The sequence below is a fragment of the Petaurus breviceps genome, unplaced genomic scaffold (genome assembly GCF_028583685.1).
Source record: "Petaurus breviceps papuanus isolate PSGF00001 unplaced genomic scaffold, PetGlider_PUasm1.0 138, whole genome shotgun sequence".
Classification (NCBI taxonomy): Eukaryota; Metazoa; Chordata; class Mammalia; order Diprotodontia; family Petauridae; genus Petaurus; species Petaurus breviceps.
Window position 1 is genome coordinate 7,119,959 of NW_027185694.1, and position 19,718 is coordinate 7,139,676.

General features: G+C 38.4%; 1 protein-coding gene across 5 annotated transcripts in view; it reads right to left on the reverse strand.

Annotated features, from left to right (window-relative positions):
- Positions 1-707: 707 nt before the first annotated feature.
- Positions 708-19,718, reverse strand: part of LOC138175134 (transducin-like enhancer protein 4) — a 155,806-nt gene continuing 136,795 nt past the window's right edge. For 4 of the 5 annotated variants that reach the window (XM_069105508.1, XM_069105499.1, XM_069105478.1 and 1 more), the window contains 9 exons: positions 19,033-19,165; positions 18,529-18,722; positions 18,155-18,231; positions 9,104-9,353; positions 7,596-7,843; positions 4,669-4,816; positions 4,047-4,197; positions 3,643-3,719; positions 708-2,462 (listed from right to left, as the gene is read on the reverse strand). In XM_069105508.1, the coding sequence (XP_068961609.1) occupies positions 2,355-2,462; positions 3,643-3,719; positions 4,047-4,197; positions 4,669-4,816; positions 7,596-7,843; positions 9,104-9,353; positions 18,155-18,231; positions 18,529-18,722; positions 19,033-19,165 (1,386 nt within the window). In that variant the 3' untranslated portion in view covers positions 708-2,354. The remainder of the gene's footprint in view (positions 2,463-3,642; positions 3,720-4,046; positions 4,198-4,668; positions 4,817-7,595; positions 7,844-9,103; positions 9,354-18,154; positions 18,232-18,528; positions 18,723-19,032; positions 19,166-19,718) is intronic. The other variant, XR_011171899.1, reaches the window with a different exon arrangement.

The following is a 19,718-nucleotide window of genomic DNA, read 5'->3' on the forward strand; positions in this document are numbered from 1 at the left end:
ACCTGTTGACAGGAAAATGCATCATGTTATCATGTTTCTGAGAGTGATGATTAGGATGATAATTTTTTAAACTGACATTTATTTACGTGGCGTTTAACATTTTCAGTGTGTTTTACATATATCCTCACAACAACCCAGTAAAGTAGGTAACTGGAGGTTTGCTTCTTTTTTTTTTTGAGTCCTGTGATTTCATGGGTATAGGGAACTCCTAATGAAGAAAAACCTTCAGATGCAGATCAGCACCACCTCTGCACTTAGAGAGTTCAGTGTGGGGAATCTGAGAGCTTAAGGGATATGCCTAGGACCTTCAACCAGGTCTTCCCAGCCATGAGGCCGGCTCTCTACCCACGAGTACCTCTTTTCGCAGGTGCTTTGTTGTTTTCCAGATGAAGAAATGGTGACTCAGCTATTTCATGGCTTACCCAGGGTTTTACAGCTAAAACACCATTAGGTATTTTGGTAGTGAAGCTTTTAACAAATCTAAAGACACTCAAATGAGGATGGGTGAAAACAGTTCTTCCACTCACTAATTATGATTAAGAAATTAAAAATTTGTTATTACTTTTGCTTGATTGTAGCCAATCAACTAATGTCCAATAGAAGTCTTGACTATAAATACCAGTTATGCAACTTCCAAAAGTAAAAATGCTAAAACAAATACTTCCCTCACCCACCGACCCAATAAAGGAATTTAGAAAAAAAAAGAATCCTAGAAGTTATTTATGTTTAATGCTTAAAAGTCTGAATGCACAAACAATATTCTACCATTATAGAAGTACTCGTGGTCAATACAATGCATTAGAACTATGTACAATGCACAGTTTAGTATCAAAATCTTTCTACACTGTAGAGTATTACGAAACTGTCAATGACATCAAACACAATGCACTTAAGACACCATTTTTTTTCTGCTACCACATTTGGAACTTCAATGAATAGTCCATTTCAATTTGCAGCATTAACCCATTTCTAGTATGAAATTAAGTAATCTTCTACCTATACGATAAAATTTATCTACACGGTTCTTTTGATTTTGATCCATAGCAGCAAAGGCACTGTACATCAGCAGATCCACAGACTTAAAAGATTTATAAAGCATTCAAACAAATAATAATAATAATAATTAATAATAATAAAAAAGGAGTCACAGATCATGGTTTAACAGCAACAACAACAACATAAAAAGATAACACAATGTCTCTGGTGTGATGGCACAAATCAGCCTTGTGTCTATTCCAGGGACATCCAACTAAGACATGGAAAGAACCGATGGCCAACAGAGCAAGTCCTCATCTCAAATGAGAGCCCATTCTTCCTGTTCTTCATGAGGAGGGCTTCTTGAAAATCCTCCCTCCTCTGTTGTCCTCTTTGTCAAAGGCTTGGCTTACACAGTGGTAGGAATTCCTTTCCTACAGCTGTGCACCTGTGCAGTTCCCAAACAACATGCGAAATGTTTTCCATAATCTCTTGTAACCACAAAATTGCCCAAAAGATGCACATCTCCCCTTTTCAAAGAAATGTGGCAAAAATATCCAGGAGGGATTAAGTTGTCTCTTTGAGGCCAATTTACTGTTCATCTTTCTATAATACAAAAAAAAAAAAAAAATAAAAAAAAAAGTTATATAGTGACCATTGCCTGGTCAATAAAACTAATAAAAAGGAAAGTTCTAAAAATAGCAACCAGTTCTGAAGTGGTTCCTAAACCTTCAGGTATCTAAGAGGGGTAGTATTCTTTAAGTATAGTTAACTGAGAGTTAGAAGCTAAACTTTCCAAATTAACCAAAATGCATATGGCATTAGTTAGAAATTTCTCTTTATTTAGTCAGATTTTAAAAATTTGTTAAAAAAAAAAAAAAAAAGAAGCAGGATATTGCTTCCTGTTGATATTAAACATTCAATGTCTTTGTATAGCTACCAGTCTATGCTTACAATAATTACTAACTGGTCATTTTAAATGTTCTTTTGCCCTCCCCTGCTAAAACAAAAAAGGGGTTATCAAAGTACAACGCACCTTTATTACCAAGGCGGGAGCAGACAGCTTTATTTAGTCAGTTCATTGTTAGAAAGCCTTCTTTAAACAAAATAAATATATTACAGATATAATACATAATTAAAGATTCAGTTCACTGTTAAGTATGCTTATTCCGAGTTCTTCCAAGTAGATATTTCAAGATTTGGTATCACAGGTTCTTAATGAGCATTCACAATTCAATAGCAAGGAGGAAGTGGGGGAGGGGAGGGAATCAACTCCACAACTGTGAGGAACATTTTAAATCCTTGGCTTGGGAAGAAAAAAAAAGGATCATACAGCAAAGTGCTACAAGGAGGAGTCCGGTTTGCATTACGATTTGTCCTCAATAAATAACTTCATAGACTGTTGCCTTCTTGTCCCCAGAGCCAGTGACAATGTACTTATCATCCACAGAGATGTCACAACTGAGCACCGATGAGGATTCTTTGGACTAGGAAAGAGACATATAAAAAGGAAAATAAATACTCAAGAAACAGTAAAGTTATAAGCTTTAAAATGAGTGAAAGTAAAAACGTGATCACCTCCCATTATTTAAAGGATAACCAAAAAACATGGGGAAATGTAGTTTTTTTTTTTAAATCCTAAAATTTATTTGATCTGTCTCTGTCACACACACACACACACACACACACACACACACACACACAACTTCTACAACTCGTACCTTCTATATATCATACTAGGTTCTGCACAGTGGATAAAGAGCCAGGAGGATGATGCAGGTTTGACTCTTGCCACCCACTCATACTTGCCTGTGTGACCTGGGGGAAGTCGCTTAGCCTTGCTCAATACTCTAGGCAATGGTCTAAGATCATAAATTGCAGAGAAGGGGGTAACCTGTACTGGTAGAGAGAGCTTTTCCACTGGAGAGTTCTTTACATTAGTAACTCACAATCTAGTTCCTATCTCTAGAGTAATTGATGATGATAATTTATAAACACAAAGATGAAATAAATACTATCCTCATTTTAGAGATAAGGAAACTGAAGCTCAGAGGGGCTAAGTCATTTGTCTGTGACGAAGCGTATATATTTCATGTGTGTGTGAACACACCCACACCCACACCCCTACACACGGGGCGTCCTAACAGACTCCTACATAACTCTGTCAAGTCTAACTCTTTTCTGAGTCCAAACTCCTAGGAAACAGGAGAATTTCTTTCAAGAGGACTGGGACGGGAACTGGACTTGGGATTTCATAAATATTGTTGATTCCTCAGTGAAAAACTCCCTGTATTACTGAGGGTTATTCCTTTCTCTGCAATTTTTAGTTTTAGACAGTTAGCTGGAGTACTGTGAGGTTAAATGACTTATCCAGGGTCACAAAGAGGATAGAGATATTTCAGCAATTAAATGCAAACATTTATTAAGGACCTACTATAATATACACAGCATGCAACAGATATGATTGTACCACTAATGTTTTAAATGGAACAATATCACTCCAACTTCCCACAGCAGTCAGACTAGATGACCTTTAAAGACAACCCTAAAAGTTAATGAGCTCAGTGATTAATAAAAAATAAATCTCATATTTTCATATAATTCTATCCCTAACGTGTTAAAACAAACAAACAAACAAACAAACAGGAGTGAAGCATCATGAAATACCTGGAATATACTGGCCCCATAAGGGGTTCTCCATGCATTGAGCAGATTATCCTTTCCAGTGCTTACAAACCATTTTCCTACAATCAGATCATTTAAAACATCAGCGTTAATGCCTCAGAATCAGAATTCAAGTTCACCAAAAAAGAACAGAAAAGTTCACTAAGAGCAATAAGAATTACTCAAATAAAAGTTGTCCAATTTACAACAAACTGAATAAAAATTCCTTTTACCTCAAACAAAAAACTCAAAGTTTAAGCCAGAGAGAGGTGAATACAGTCATTCAAATTCAAACGAGAGAATCCATTTCAGACATCCAAAGGTTAAGCTTAAAAGAAGTAACAAGGAAATATGCCGCCCTGTCTCCCCACATGGCCAGCAATGACAAAGCATGGGAGTCTGCTTACCACAGTGAGCAAACTTCAGTGACAGCACGCAGCTCTCATGAAGATGTAACTGGTATTTGTCTGGTTTGGTAACGTGTAGCACCTCTACATTACTGTTCTCCATCCCAACTGCAAGCCATTCTCCAGTGGGACAATATCCCAAAGAGAAGATCTAATATTAAAATGGAACAAAGAGTATTTTTTTAATATCACGTGACTTGACTTTGGCTATTTTAATCTTAACCGAAAAAGGTAACCCAATCTCTTCCAGGTATACCACTCCAATTATGAGAAAAATAATAAATTCCCAAATGGATGTGTATTTGGACCATAATCTTCACAATGTATCCTGTCAGTGTAGTCCAATTGATAAAAAAAAAAAATTTATGTAGTAATGCTCTTCAAAACCAACAACTAACAAAAACTGCCTAATGTTAAACAACCTTTAAAAAGACTTGAATGAGTAAACTTAGAAAAATGTGAACTCCTATTAATAACTAGTTAATTCATAATTCCAAATTAAGAAACCATGCACAGTGAATGATAACTCTGGAACTCACCTTAATTTCTGCCTTTTAAAATTTCACACATTTCATAGAAAAAATCATAATTTCTAAAATATCAAAGGCTTTGAGACAGCTACCTGTGATGTGAAGTCATGTTGCTGTAACTGCCGCCCTTCTCTCAGGTCCCAGGACCTGACCGTATTGTCCAAACCTCCCGTCCACAGCTTGGTGCCATCATTCGAAATGTCAATACAGCTGGCTCCGTCTGTGTGGCCCTGGAATTGCCTGAAAATGTCAAAAAGTGGGGAGAGGGAAGAGAAGGAAAGAGACTTTGACAATGACGTAGTTTTAAGATGGAACTCAATGGAGTGTTTTATGTCAAAAACTAGCTTTGCTTCCTTAGCTACAGTTAAGTGTTAAGTATAATTACATATTTTAAAAACATGATGAATTCGCTCCAAACTTCAATAAATGGCAAAGAATAGGTATAGAATTTCCTATTTCACTTGGTTATTTTCCAAGACCTAGGTGGCTTTTGAAATCAGCTAACAAAGAGAAAATTATCTTTAAAAGGAATGAAAAACAAAAGAAAACTCACATCTACATTCAGATGATCTGTGCAAATATCAAAACACAATAAACTCCATTCTCTCCCCATAACTTGGCACACATGGGTGTGTGAGGGGATGCAAGGCTAATTTTCCCCTCCAGAAATGGACAGTCTGCCAAGCAGAGATACTGAGCTCTCTGTTGTCTAATTGTACAACTCCAAAAGGCTATAAAAGTTAGTGGCATCAGTGTTAGGCAGAGAAATGCAGAGCTGATCTACCCAGAAATGCCACGCTCGTCTAAAGGGATCACAGGCTATGCCCCTCAACAGCCAGCATAAAGCATGCTAAAGCCTACCCCCCTCTTCTCTCTTGCCTTCCTTTCAACAGGTGAAGACTACAGTAGAGAGTACCGGTGGAACAAAGACAACAGTGGTGGCTCAACTGAATGCAATGTACACCAAGGGGAAAAGAAAGGTAATTATCATGCACTTGTAGTTATTTTGCTACAATTAGTAACATTACATATAAACTGGTTCCAAATAAGCTCTTCAAGCCCACCTCCAAAGGCTTCTATTCAGATTATCTTTTATCCAAGTTTGGCAATAATTATTCCCCTCGTCACCATCACTCTCTATCTCGTCACTCTCTCCTCTCTACTTAGCTGCTATATCTATGCATGAACCTTTTCACAGAATAGTACCATGGAAAAAACACTATATCTGAAATTAGGAGATGTGAACACCTATCAGATTGGCTAACATGACAAAACAGGAGAATGATAAATGTTAGAGAAGATGTGTGAAGACTGGAACACTAATGCATTGTTGGTGGAGTTATGAACTGATCCAACCATTCTGGAGAGCAATTTGGAACCATGCCCAAAGAGTTATAAAAATGTGCATATCCCTTGACCCAGCAATACCACTTCTAGGGCTGTATCCCAAAGAGATCATGAAAATGGGAAAGGGACCCACATGTACAAAAATATTTATAGCAGCTCTTTTTGTGGTGGCCAAGAATTGGAAATTGAGGGGATGTCCATCAACTGGGGAATGGCTGAACACACTGTGCTATATGAATGTAATAGAATACTACTGTGCTATAAGAAAGCATCGATGAACAGGCAGACTTCAGAAAAACCTGGAATGATTTCTATGAACTGATGCTGAATGAGGGGAGCAGAACCAGGAGAACTTTGGTTCCTTGGACCTAAAACAATTCCAAAGGACACATGATGGGAAAATGCCATTCACATCCAGAGAAAGAACTATGGAGTCTGAATGCAGAGCAAAGCAGACTATTTTTTTGTTTTGTTTCTTCTTTCTCATGGTCCCTCTCTTTTGTTCTAATTTTTCTATACAACATGACTAATTTGACAATGTGTTTAATAGGAATGGATATGTAGAACCTATGTCAGACTGCATGTTGTCTTAGGGAGGGAAGAGAAAAGAGAGGGGGAGAAAATTGAAAACTTAAGGAAGTGAATGTTGAAAACTAAAAATAAATAAACTTAAAAAAAAAAAAAGAAATCAGGAGATGAGGGATGTGGGTTCAGATCTTGATTCTATTACTGTACAACCTTGATCATGTCACTCAACATACCTGAGCCTTAGTTTTCCTCATCTAGAAAAACTGGAAGGCTAGATTAAATGATCTCCAAGATCTCCTCTGCCTCTAAACTTATGAACCTATTTTTCATTTATTTTAAAATTATAATTACAGATATCATAAGCTATTTCAGGATAGGATCAAAACCAACCAAAATTACTGAAACACCACAGCCCCCAGCATAGTGCCATATATCCTGTGGATTCTCACTGAATATATGATGATGGTGGTGACAGTGGTATTGATTCCCATCATTTAACACAGGATCATGCCCCAGAAAATTTCTGAGGCATAACCTGAACCCAGGTATTTCTGAGCCCCAGTCCAGTGCGCTAACTGCTATGTTATGCTTAAAGGATATCCAGAGAGATCACAAGTTATAGGAAACTTATCAAAGTATTAGCATCAATGTGACTTCACTTTTTGTCCTATATTCTGTATGAATGAAATGGAGAACTAAAATGTCTGGTTTTATAAAGCACAAAGAGCTGATATAATTAGATGTTTCTTTTCTGCTGGTCTGCTAATGGTGACACTCTAGACTACTTCTAGTCCTAGGAATAGGGCAGTATGACAGAAAGGAAAGCACACTTGATTTGGAGATCTGGGATCAAGTCCCTGCCTTGTCATTGCCTAGCCAAGTGACCTTGGGCAAGTCATTCAACCTAAGTCAGTTTCAGCATATGTAAAACATAGATAACAATACTTACTACTACTCACCCTCACACAGTTATTATGAGGAAAGGGTTTTATAAACCAAAGCAACACATAAACAGGGCACTGGTATTACTGTTATTATATCCATTATTTGTCCATTTGTATATACAAAGCATTAAGAAAGAAGTGTGGCCCACAGTGGCTAAATGAGCTCTTTCCTTGTTGGTAATCAGATCCTGCTGACCTACCTGACCAATGTCTGATTGTGCAGATCCCACACTGCAATGTTCCCGTCGCTGCAGCAGGAGAAGCAGACCTTGGAATCGGGGCTGATCGCCAGGGCGTAGCAGGCAGGAGCTGAGGACGTCAGCTCAGCTTTGATGCGTGGGGTTGGAGCTGCCAGGTCCCAAATGGATAATGTACTAGCTTCCCCTCCAACAATCAGGGTGCGGCCGTCAGGGAGCAATCTGCAGGAACGGATGTAGTTATCTCTGTTCTGTGGAGACAGAAACCATCAAGAGATTACTCATGAGGAAAGGAAAACAGCATTAACATGAGAGCAGAGATCCATAAAAGTATTGTATTCCCTCCTGGTTTTAATGAGCCATTTATACTTATGACAATGATAAAGTGGATTAATGCCAGAAAATTACATGACATTAGGGAAGTACTTAAACTTGATCTACAGAATTTAGTACTGAGAGATATTTAATCTTAATTAGCATCAAAAAGCCAAGATCTAGACTAAACCCTGAACAATTAAAAGCTTTACATATTCAACAACTCACAAACTCACATAAGTTATTCATGCACACCAACGTGTACATGTGCACACATACGTATGATCTGCAAAAACCCACAATAGTGAAAATAGAAAATCATGTTCTATCATGCTTGTGTCTAGAAAAGGCACGAAGGTATCAGGGGTTATAGACATCTGGAAACATTCATTTCCATAGAATTGTTACCTGCCTAAGTATGCTGTATTGGTTTTGATTAAGCAGCACTTACATAAACAGGAGGTAAGACCTTAGCAAGGACTGCTAAGACAGGGGGGAAAGTTTTGCCCAGCAGGATTTATGCTTGTTGAAAGAGGAAAATATCTGCTCCCAAAATAACTTTAGGGCAAGTTTCAACCAAATGTCAGTGAGAGAAAAACTAATGGGGTTTCAATCATGAGTTAAAAATTACCGCCAAATGGCAAGGCTAGAATACAGTGTTGCTGTTTTCTATTCGGTCACAGTACTCAGGTGATGGTGGGCTTGGGGTTTCAAAGCACCCCCACAGGTCCTGTTATTTGAAGTATTACTCCTGTTTGCTTAACCTTCCTCTACCTAACCTAGTCTAAAAATGAAAGGAGTCCAGGGGTTCAGATATCTGAGTACGTTGAAGTGTGCATACAGTTGTGGGTACACATGCACAGACACACACACATACAGCTGGTGGGACAATGCAACTGCATGTACCATGAACAAAGTAAAGGGAATTTGCCAAATAAGGTATAAATAAAGCCAATGTTCAGTTATGAAGGACTCCAAACTCACTGTACTATCCTTTGATGACTGTCATCATGTTGCTTCACTCATACATATAATTTATTCAACTCAAATCACTTCTTTAAACTCCATTTTTTAAAAAAATCTTTTCTTTTTCTCTCAGTTGCATGTAAAGACAATTTTTGACAATCATTTAAAAAAATTTGTTATCTCATTTGCTTTCAAAGGGATTAGAGTTTTACTCATCATTAACTGCTTACCAGACAGTCCAGCTGAGAGACTGGACTCTTATTTCCTGGGTGGCTGATGTCCCAGACTTTGACGCATCCCTTCCCACCGGTGTACACGTGTCTCGTGGGGTTGCTGATAGTAACTGCACACACGACTTCTCCATGATTAAGGGTGTTGATCTGACGAGCATGTCGAGGGATTCCAGGTCCAATGAGGGCATCGGGGGGAAAAGGTACGGGCTGCATCTGACCATCTGCACTAACGTGAAAGGAGTATGCTCTAAAGAAGAATAGAAATGAAAGAAAAAAAATTGCCGAACTGTTTGTTCCCTGTGCTGACTAAGAGGAGAAATGTGAAATGAAATGCTCAGCATCGTCTACAAACCAAAGAGCTGTGTGTGATTCAGAGCCCAAATGCTTGGATTTTCTGTTAATATCTCATCGTATCAATCATATAGATTTCCAAGAAACAGGCTAATAAAAGAGTACTAGGCACAAAATGACCAGGAACTAAGGAGTTAAGATTCTCCAGAACCCCTCCCCCCCCCCCCCCGGTAAAATGGCAGATGAGTAAAAAATGGGACTCCCCCTCCCCGCCCTTGACCTGACATGACAATCACAAATCCCAGTAATACCAAATGGAATCTGAGCTCTCAGAAAAAATGTACTGCATGACTGCCAGGAAGGCCCACCTGTGAATAACCTATCAACAGCTTCATCTCAAATTCATTTCCAGGGAAAGCCCTCAGGTTGGGAAAGTGTTTGGCTCTAATATGTGACTTAACATAGAGTATCTCCTGCAAGAGAATCTGTCTCTATTTTTAGGTTGCTAAAGGTAGAGACAAGCATCAGCAACGCAAAGGTAGCAAGGCAAGTGACTGTGACTAATTTCACATTCCTGGAGGGCAGAAGGGAAACTCAAAGGGCAAATAATCAGAAGGGTGATGGGAGGAACCAAGATGGGTATAAAGAGTATGGGAGGGGAGGCACCTGGGTGGGTCAATCGATGCTGTGTACTTTGTTTATGAAGCTATTAAACCCTTGCTGGATGAAAGGCTCAGTGAGAGAGTATCAGAGCAGGTGAGGCTCATATCCACTGGTAACATTCAGCCCCTACCATACTTAACACCCTCATACACTTCATCACACACAAAAGACGTGATCTTAAATACATCAGATGGGTGGTTTTCTAGTATTTTAGCTCATACAAGGTATCAGGCCTACTGGTTAAGGTTAAGAATTAGACCATTCTTTAACATTAACTGTGATTTATGCCATTCACAGGGAGGCAGCTTGTGATTGTTCCAGCACTCCACTCTGTGAGCTGTCAAGATGGATCTTTTGCTTCTCTTTCCCTAGCTGTGTTCTTGTCCTGCAGGCACATTTCCCTGTTCTTATTAAGAGTGAGGACTTGAGGCAAGACGCACTCTAGACTATTACCCCTGGGCTTGTGCCAAAGTTAGTGGGAGAGAGGGAATTTTCTCTACTTTCTCCATCAGTCAAGGCATCTAACAACATGCCCAGAAGGAGACACTATATTCAGCAAGAAGCATTTCAGAGAGTCAAGTAGTTCAAGCAAGGGAATGAAAATACACACTCCCCAGATGGACACACAGAAAGGCAGTTAAGATTCAAGGCAGGAAATAGCTTAAGGGAGTAAAAACTCTGGCAGCAGAGAAAAGAGCTGATTATGAAATCAAGAGATAACTAATCCTGGTAGTTGAGACTCAATCTTTGAAAAGCAATAGACCCAAGAAGGCCAGTTGAATGATCTTCCCTGGGTAAGGCACAGTGGGGGAATTCACCATACCTCATAGTTTACTGAGAAAATTGAGATTATTTGCTGTGAGCTCTCCCTTCTCCCCTTTCCAATACCTCAAAACTCCTAGACATCTCATCCCTCATTCCCTCCTCCTTTACTCCAGTCTCTGATAAAGAAATGATCCTTTTCTGAACAAAGGACAATGCTCTTCTAATGTAATCCTTTATCCCCTCCTTTTCTATCTTTCCCAGTAGATTGGCTCCTTTTCCCCTTAGTCTCCAATCTACTTTTTCCTCTGAGGCATGCAAAAATGTCCCAATTTTCCCCAATCTGAAAAAAAAAAAAAAAAAGCTCAAAAGGCCTACCACCCCCTAAAGCTAACATTCAATATCTCTTCCTTTTCATAGCAAAATTTATTAAAAAAGAAAAAAGCTGTCTCTCCTATCCACAATTCATTTCCTCTCATTCACTTCTCCAACCTCTACAATATGGCTTTATTCAACTGAAACTTCTTTCTCTCATGCTACCAATGATCTCTTAACTGCACCATCTCTTGGCCTTTTTTCAGTGCTCATTCTTCTTGGCCTCTTTACATCACTTGAGAGAGTTGCACAGTGTCCAGAACACATTCCTGGATACTCTCGTTTTCTCCTTCTCTGGGTTTTTCTGTCACTCTTTTCTCATGGCTGTCCTCTTACTTGTATGCCCTTCGCTCAGTCTCCTTTTACTAGATCATCATCAATATTCAAACATTTGCCAGCTCTTGTAATTTCTCCAACTATAACAAGGGAACTTAACTTGAGGTCTGTAAATTTTTAAAATATACATTTTGATAACTATTTCAGGATAATTAGCTTATTTATAATCCTGCGTATTTTATTTTATTCATTTAAAACCTCTTAAGAAGGGCTGTCTCGGCTTCACCAGACTGCCCAAGGGAGACTACGTCTCACAGCCGACCACCTTCTTCTCTCTGTACTCAGAGATATCACCTGGATCAGGCCCTCATCACCTTTCCCTGCACTGCTGTAAGAGCTTCTTACTGCATCCATTGTCTCTCTAAATTACACTCCAAAGAGCTACCAAAGTGATTTTTGTGTTTTGCTCGTCTGACCATGTTACTCTCCTACTCAATAGTTACCTATTGTCTCTAGGATCAAATAGAAACCTGCCGATTTGGCCTGTAAAGCTCTTTATCACTTGGCCCCAATTTACCTTTCCAACCTTATTACATATGCATCATCCCCTTCCCACACTCTGTGGTCTAGCCAAAGCTGCCTTGTTGCCATTCCTCACATACTCTTATTTCTGATCTTTTCACTGGCTGTCACCTATGCAGAGAAGGCCTTGCTCTTCTCCCCAGCCTCCAAGGATCCTTTGTTTCCTTCAAGAAAAGTTCACCATACACCCCTGCATCCACAGGAACATGAAGCGCCTCCTGACCACCCCCAAATCCCCAGCACCTAGAGTCCCTTCATAACTTTGCCTTGGATATATCTAATTATGTATATGTTACATCTTTCAATAGAATGTATGCTCCTTCAGGGCAAGGAGTCTCATTTCTGTCTCTCTCCCCAGAACCTAGCACAGTGTGTAGTAGATACTTAATAAATGCCTTTTGGGGGCGGCTCGGTGGCGCAGTGAATAGAACATCAGCTCTAGAGTAAGGAGGACCTGAGTTCAAATCCGGCCTCAGACACTTAACACTTGCTAGCCGTGTAACCTTGGGCAAGTCACTTAACCCCAATTGCCCAGCCTTCCTCCCTCCAAAAAAAAGCCAAAAAAAAAAATGCCTTTTGATTGTTGTATCCCTTTTAAATTTAATATTATTTAAGTTAGATGATGTAATCCAATCACATCATATTCCAGATAAGAAAACTGAGGTCCATGGGGTTAAGTGAATTAGCCAAGAGCATAAAGCTAAGCAGAGGAAGAAGGAAAATTCAGATCTCTATAGATTCTGAAATGCACCCTCACCCCCTAAAAAGAACTAACTTTATTTGTTGGGTAGAGGTTATATCTTACTGGAAAGTCTTTTTTTTTTTTTAAATAGTGTTTAGACTAAATTTTCAAAAACGGGAGGAATACTTTTTTCTCAAGTTTAAGATGTGTTTACTTAATTTTACAATTTATCTGAAAAGATTTACAGACCCCTCAACCCCTTACCCACTAAAACATTACCTTGAGATCTGAGTAGTTATGTAATTGTGAACAAACTATCCATTAAATATAGTATGTGTATGACCTGACAAATCTGGCACTCAATTTCAGGGTTCATCTTATAACCCAATTATACCCATTTTCTACTTTCCAGGCTTAAAAACCTAAAACCACCTCCTGATAGCTTCAAGTATACTTAAGGAATACTCAAGACAGTTCATATTTTAAAAATAATAAACGACTTTTTCAGATTGCAATGAACTCTATGTAGTATATAGCAATAATAATGGGAATAGTTAACATGAATGAGGCACTCTAAGGTACACAAAAAGTTTTACATAATCATTTCATTTGGTTCTCATAACAATGCATGAAGTAGAGGCTTGTTCTTATCTCCATTTGACATACAGAGAAACAGAGTCTGAGGTGGTATTTGAATATAGGTCTTCCTGATTCCCAGACTCTCTGAAGCATTCTGATGGAAGCCAATCTTCCTGGAAAATTCTAGAAACCTGATTAATTTGAAAAATGAGCCAGTGAATGGCATGAATGCTGCTTGCCCAAGTATCTTCCAAATAGGTATTTTTTTAAACTAGGACTGTATAGGGGTAACTGGTAGAGAAGATTTAAAGAAAAGGATGTACAGGAATTGCACAAGATAAGAAGAGGCAAATATGAACTGTGATCTGCATGTGTCGAGAGTAGAGGATTCATTCATGGATCCATCATAGTATCAAAACATATGGAAACCTGGGGACCTTAAAAAGTCACCTAGTCTATCTACCTGATTTCATACAAAAGCCTATCTGGGCTAAATACAATGACCAGTTTTGGTTTCTGATGAAGGCTAGCACACACACACTTCTTTCCCTTCTGTTAATAGTAAATTATATGAGCAGAAAGTTATACTTGTTGTCAATTGTTACTGTGTTAGACAGTTTTGCTTAACTTTTTAAATGATCAAGTGCTAATTCTGAGTACTGACGTGATATAGATTGCTTATCTGGGAGTGAATGATGTCAAAACAAAATGTTACTAATTTTAATAAAATAATAGCACCTTATCTACTATAAATCTATTTTGTTCTTACAGACTTCCAAAAAGAGATTTTACAACCTCTCCAAATAGCTCCTCTGATGTGTGTGAGAACCACCCTGGAAAACTTAAAAGAGCTCTAATTCCATCTTTGAGGCTCTTCCCTCTATTGATTAAGAATGAAAACCTCAATGTCTTTAAGCCACATCTTCACAAGCTGCTTAGGCCATAATAACATACTACTCCAGTGGTGATGGCAATGAGCATTTCTGAACATTGCCTCAGTCTCAAGTGACAGATATACAGAGTTCATTGCCAAGACTGTATTCAAAAACAGCCAGGACAAAACAAAACAGACAAACCAAATCAAATCATAATTGTTAAGAAATGGTTTTGATGAGGTTATTAACTTTTAATTATCTTTACTCTATCTTACGTCCATTTTCTGTTTGCTTGGTTTTTTTTGCCTTCAGCAGAGAAGATTAAGAAACAGTGAGGATGATACAGTGGAAAGCATCAGCCCAGAGACAGGAGACATACCTTATACTGATGACGTTTGTCAACGGTCACACATGTTGCTGTGGTAAAGTCACTTAATTTCTCCATGTCTCAATTTTCTTTTGTCTACAAGATGGAACTAATCTACTTTATAGATTAACAAAAGGATAGAAAGAAATATATATGTGCCAAAATGGCTAATGTACTATGATAATGTTATTTTAATTTTCACCACCTTCTGTATTCTGGCCTTGTACATACTTAAAGATCATTATGAAAAATAGTCTTTCTTCTATTTCTTTGAAACTTTTCTAACTATTCCAAATAATCATATTAGCCTTCTCTTTCTTCCCTTAGCTCTCTGAGCCCCAATTTAAACTGTGGAACCCCAATTTAGGTATGATATTCTCTATAAAAGAAGTAGTGCTAAATGTAATGGGAGGATTATCTCATATATACCTATTTGTCCTAGAATTTTTTTTAAGAAAAAACAAAGTTTATTACTGTACTCTGATTAGCTTTCTAGTACGACTCCAAAATCTTTACTTGTTATAGCTTCATTCCTCTTTAGTAATTTTCTATATTGAAATAGTAGTTTTATTCTGTTTTTTTTTCTCCCTTGGATGAGAATTTGGCCATATCTTAGGTTTTGTAATATGCTAAATCAAATATGGTAACACTACTCAGAAGGCCCATCAGTAAAATAGAGGGAAAGTTCATTTTTCTTCATGCAGAAATTAAACTATATTGTCATTCCAATTATAAACTGAGTAGGACTTTGCTAATTCTACCAAACAGACAAGCAGCCCCAATGTGGATTATCAAATAAATGCTACTTTGTTCATTAGTTTGGTACATGTATTTAATTATAATTCCAGATAATATCTGGCAGTTCATTTTGTAAAAGTAATTAGGTCAGAGATGCACAACATTTATACAACTTTATTGAGAAAGAGTACTTGGCGGGGGGGGGGGGGATTTTTGGGTAAGAAATGCAAGGTTTATGACTTAGTGAGTTTTATATCATAATATATTTAATGCAATTAAGGTCCTGAAATAACTCTAAGAGACAATTTTAGGGTTTCACATTTACTAATATCTCAGTGTAGGGAGTAAAATTTGTACTCTAAAAAGTCCAGTATAGTTAAGATAAAATATGTACATGATAGGGTAAAACAATTATATGAAAATGCTCAGTTCAATAAACATTTTAAAAATATTTACTGTATGCAGAATATGATAAGTAGGTCATGGAGAAGAGAAAGTTAAGTTAGGAAATAGGCCCTCTCCTCACAGAGCTCATAATGTAATCAAGAGGCATAAACATACACATGCACCTATAATTAAAATGATTTATGATGAATATTTTAGAATGGTTAAAAAAAGTGCTATGAAGGGTCTAAAGGGCAAATGAGGAGGGTTCCATAAGGAAAAGGTATTTGAACTAGCTTTTAAAGAACGGGTAGATATTCAAGAAGTTACAATGAGAGAAACAGAAATGCTAGGCATAAATAACAGTATGACCAAAGAATGGAAGAGGGAACGCCCACAGTATTTTTTTTTCACTTTCCTTTTACTGGGGCAGAGAGGTTAGGAAGAAAGGATGTGAAGAAAAGACAAATCTAATTGTCTAAATGAAGAAAAGGCTGGAAATGTAGGATGGTAGCAGATCATGGAGGTCACTGAAAGTCATTAAAAGGAAACTGAAGTTTACTTGGCAGGCAAAAGAGAGCTACTAAAGGTCTTCAGAGCACAGGAATGACGTGACCAAACAACACAGGAATAATAACATCATGTACAGTGATGCCAGCAGGAAAAGAAGGGACCAGATAGGAAAGGTTTTTAAGAGGTATAGTCTACAGGATAGGGTACATGACTAGAGATGAGAGGATATGAAAGGTTAATTCAAAGTAAAAATACCAAGGTTTTGAACTTGGTAGTCTGGGCAATACTACCCATGATAGAAACAGCAAAGTTAGAAGGAAGCATAGGTTTTGGGGTGAAGGGTGGCAGGTGGGATAGTCAGAGGTATCCTATAAAACACAGAGAGGTCCAGAGTTCAGAAAAGGACTAGAGAAGAGACATTTAGGTGTCATCTAAATGGATTTGATGGCTGTGAAGTCATGGGGCATGTAAGGAGATTAAAAACAAACAAAAAACCCCACTGAGAACAGAACTTTTAGGCCCAAAACTTGATAGCCAACAAATAAAATGGATACACCAAAATGCCTGGAACCAAAATTACCCAACCCCGTCCAACTACAATCTTAAAGCAAGTAGAGAATATGAAGAAAGTGAATAGGGAGGCTGTTGGGATCATGTCTTTACATAGCTAAGGAAGGGCAATGATATGGTAGAGAGCAGGTTACTAGAAAGAACATTATATGTTCTACTTAACTTACAAGATCTTTGAGGCCTGAGACGCATTTCATATTTACCTTCACATTTCCGTTAGTGTTAAGCATAATGCTTGGCACATAATAAGCAAATTAAAAAATGGGATAAACGATTGAATGTAAGTTGCCAAGACTTGAGATAAGCAGGTCAAGCTTTAAATAAGACCATACCATCAGCTTCAGAAGGGAGACACAGAGACATGTCAGTTCCCCAGTAATTACTGAATACTGCTGTCAATAACCCATTAATAAAAAAATGCAATTAAATAATAACCCAAATTAACCACAATTAAAATAATCAAATAATCCAATAACAAATCAAATAAATGATACCAATAATTCCTAAAGAAATTTATAATCTAATTTATCACATTTTTTGCCTATTATGTGCAAAGCACATAAAATGGGGATAACACCACCACCATGTGTAAAATGCGTTGTGGACCTGCAAGTACTGTATGTGTGCAGCTATTACCTTTATCATTAACCGGGAAGGATGGGGTTCGCACCTGCTTATTGTATACATTTAGGGCAATCTAGTCAAAGAGTAGGCGAGGAATACTGAGTTTAGAGAGTAGCAACAAAGCAAGGTAAGCTGAAATGAAGGTATGAACAGCATGTAGTTGAATGGAAAAAGAGGGTTAGCACCAAGGCCTAAACTACGTGTTACCTTTTGTAACTCAGGAAGGCCATGAAGAAAATGGTTCCCAAGTGCCAGGTTCATAGTCAAAGGAGTACTGAGCACTCTCTGGTCAGTTGTATTGGGAAGAGATGGAAGTGGAATCCCACCAGGATGTTTTTCAGTTTTGGAGCTGACCAAACATTTCCATGTGCTTTTTTCAACATGTTCAAGCTATGTGCACTAAATGTGTTGGCAAGAAATAGCTGGATTTTTGTGAACAAAGGAACTGCCTTTACACCAGCAACTGAAGTAGAGAAGACATGATTGCTAGAGATCCCTTTGCAATTTGCATTTTGATATTGGAAGCTCAGGGCTTCAAATTGAAAATACAAAACCCTGCCCCATTATCTCCTTCCTGTACTAAGAAAAAATGAGAAATACCTTAAGGATGGATAAAACTCAACCCTTACAAGCCCCACCAATTACTCCCCAGCTCAGAAAGGGCTGCTATGGTACAGTAGCACTCAGTGACTAAAAGCAGAATTAAGAGCAAAGAAAAAAGTCTTCAGCAAGTAATTAGTTTAATGCAATGGCAGACCAACACTCACGGTTTTCCTCCAGGGATACCAGTCAGGTTTGGCGGGATGGCCGGCACACGCATGTGATGGTGCGGATCAAAACCAACCTACGGTTTTCCGCAAACAAAAGAATAAAAACAAACATAAGCCATATGGACACTGCTTATTGAGCTCAATATGATGAAGCTTGTTCTGGTTTTGACTTGCCCTACACAATGGAATGTCTAGACACAAAAAGGGGCTTTAGTCACATGTAGCTGAATTTTATGACGACACACAAGACCCTCTATTAATACTCCTCATGTTGCATAAATTCTTCAAACCATCCCTGCCACAAGAGATGACGTGAGGATTCTCTATATGTATCATAACTCTTCTAGAGAACAAGAGCCCCAGAAACATACCACAGGAGATCTTCCGTAGGCGGCGGCGGCAGCGGCAGCAGCCGCTGCAGCGCTCATCTGCGGGGAGATGTTATGCAGACCAGCATACGCGGCTCCTGGACTGGTCAGCTCCCCATTCATCCCAGCATGTGGAACAATCCCAAAGGGAGCTGGATATGGACACGGGACTGCCATAGGGGTTCTCAAGCCTGAAGCTAGACGAAAGATGGAGGTGGGAAAAAAAGAGAAGAAAGAAAAAAGGTTCTCAAATAGAATCATAATGACACTAACAATAATAGTAACATCCATGCTAGAAATCCACTTGCTTTGTTGCTTTGAAAAGTCACTCAGTGCTTCAATAAGTTCCATTCAAACTGTTTTATAATAGTTCCTTTCATCTGGCTAAACATCACATGCAAGTTTATCAATACTCTTGAGAAGAAAGTTGTAACAGACAAAAGACAAATATATTCAGAGCACAGACATGGAGTCGTTTGGGGTTTTTATTTGATTCTGTTTACAAACCTAATGGGTCAACACCTGGTGGTTTTCCAGGCACAGGCCTTAATCCTGGAGTGGAATTACTGCCTGGGGTCGGAGCATCAGTTCGTGGAGTGGGAGTGTTGGATTTTGAAACAGGAGTAGTAGATTTTTCATTCTAACAGAGACAAAAATCAAAGGCATTTATTTTCCTTCCAAACTTACCTACAAAGATTTAGAATTACTGTATTAATGAACAAAAGTAGAGAACAATCAAAATTATATTAGATTAAAAAAAGAATATGCCTTGCCCATTCAAAAAAAGTTCCTCAAGGCAACAGGGTCAGCACATGGGAGAGGATGAAGTAGGATGATGGAAAGCTACAATTACCAGCAGGCTTGAGTCATTCTTCTCTAGGTAACGGGTCTGAAGCAGGCAGGGGCTAACTGTGACTCAAAAATCATTGCTACCTGACTGTGACTGACTCCTTGCTGGTGGCTTATGTTTAAAAGAGTAAGTGGTTTAAGCCTGGTTCCCAGTGGATATGCCCAAGTCATAATAGGCTTCCTGGTTAGCAGATTTCATTAGAAAGGGACCAAGCCTCTACAGTCATAAAGATTCAGCCCAGAGGAGCTTCCATTAAAACAGGGTTACAACACAAGGGCAGAACAATGATGGATTAAACACACACACACACACACACACACACACACACACACACACACACACA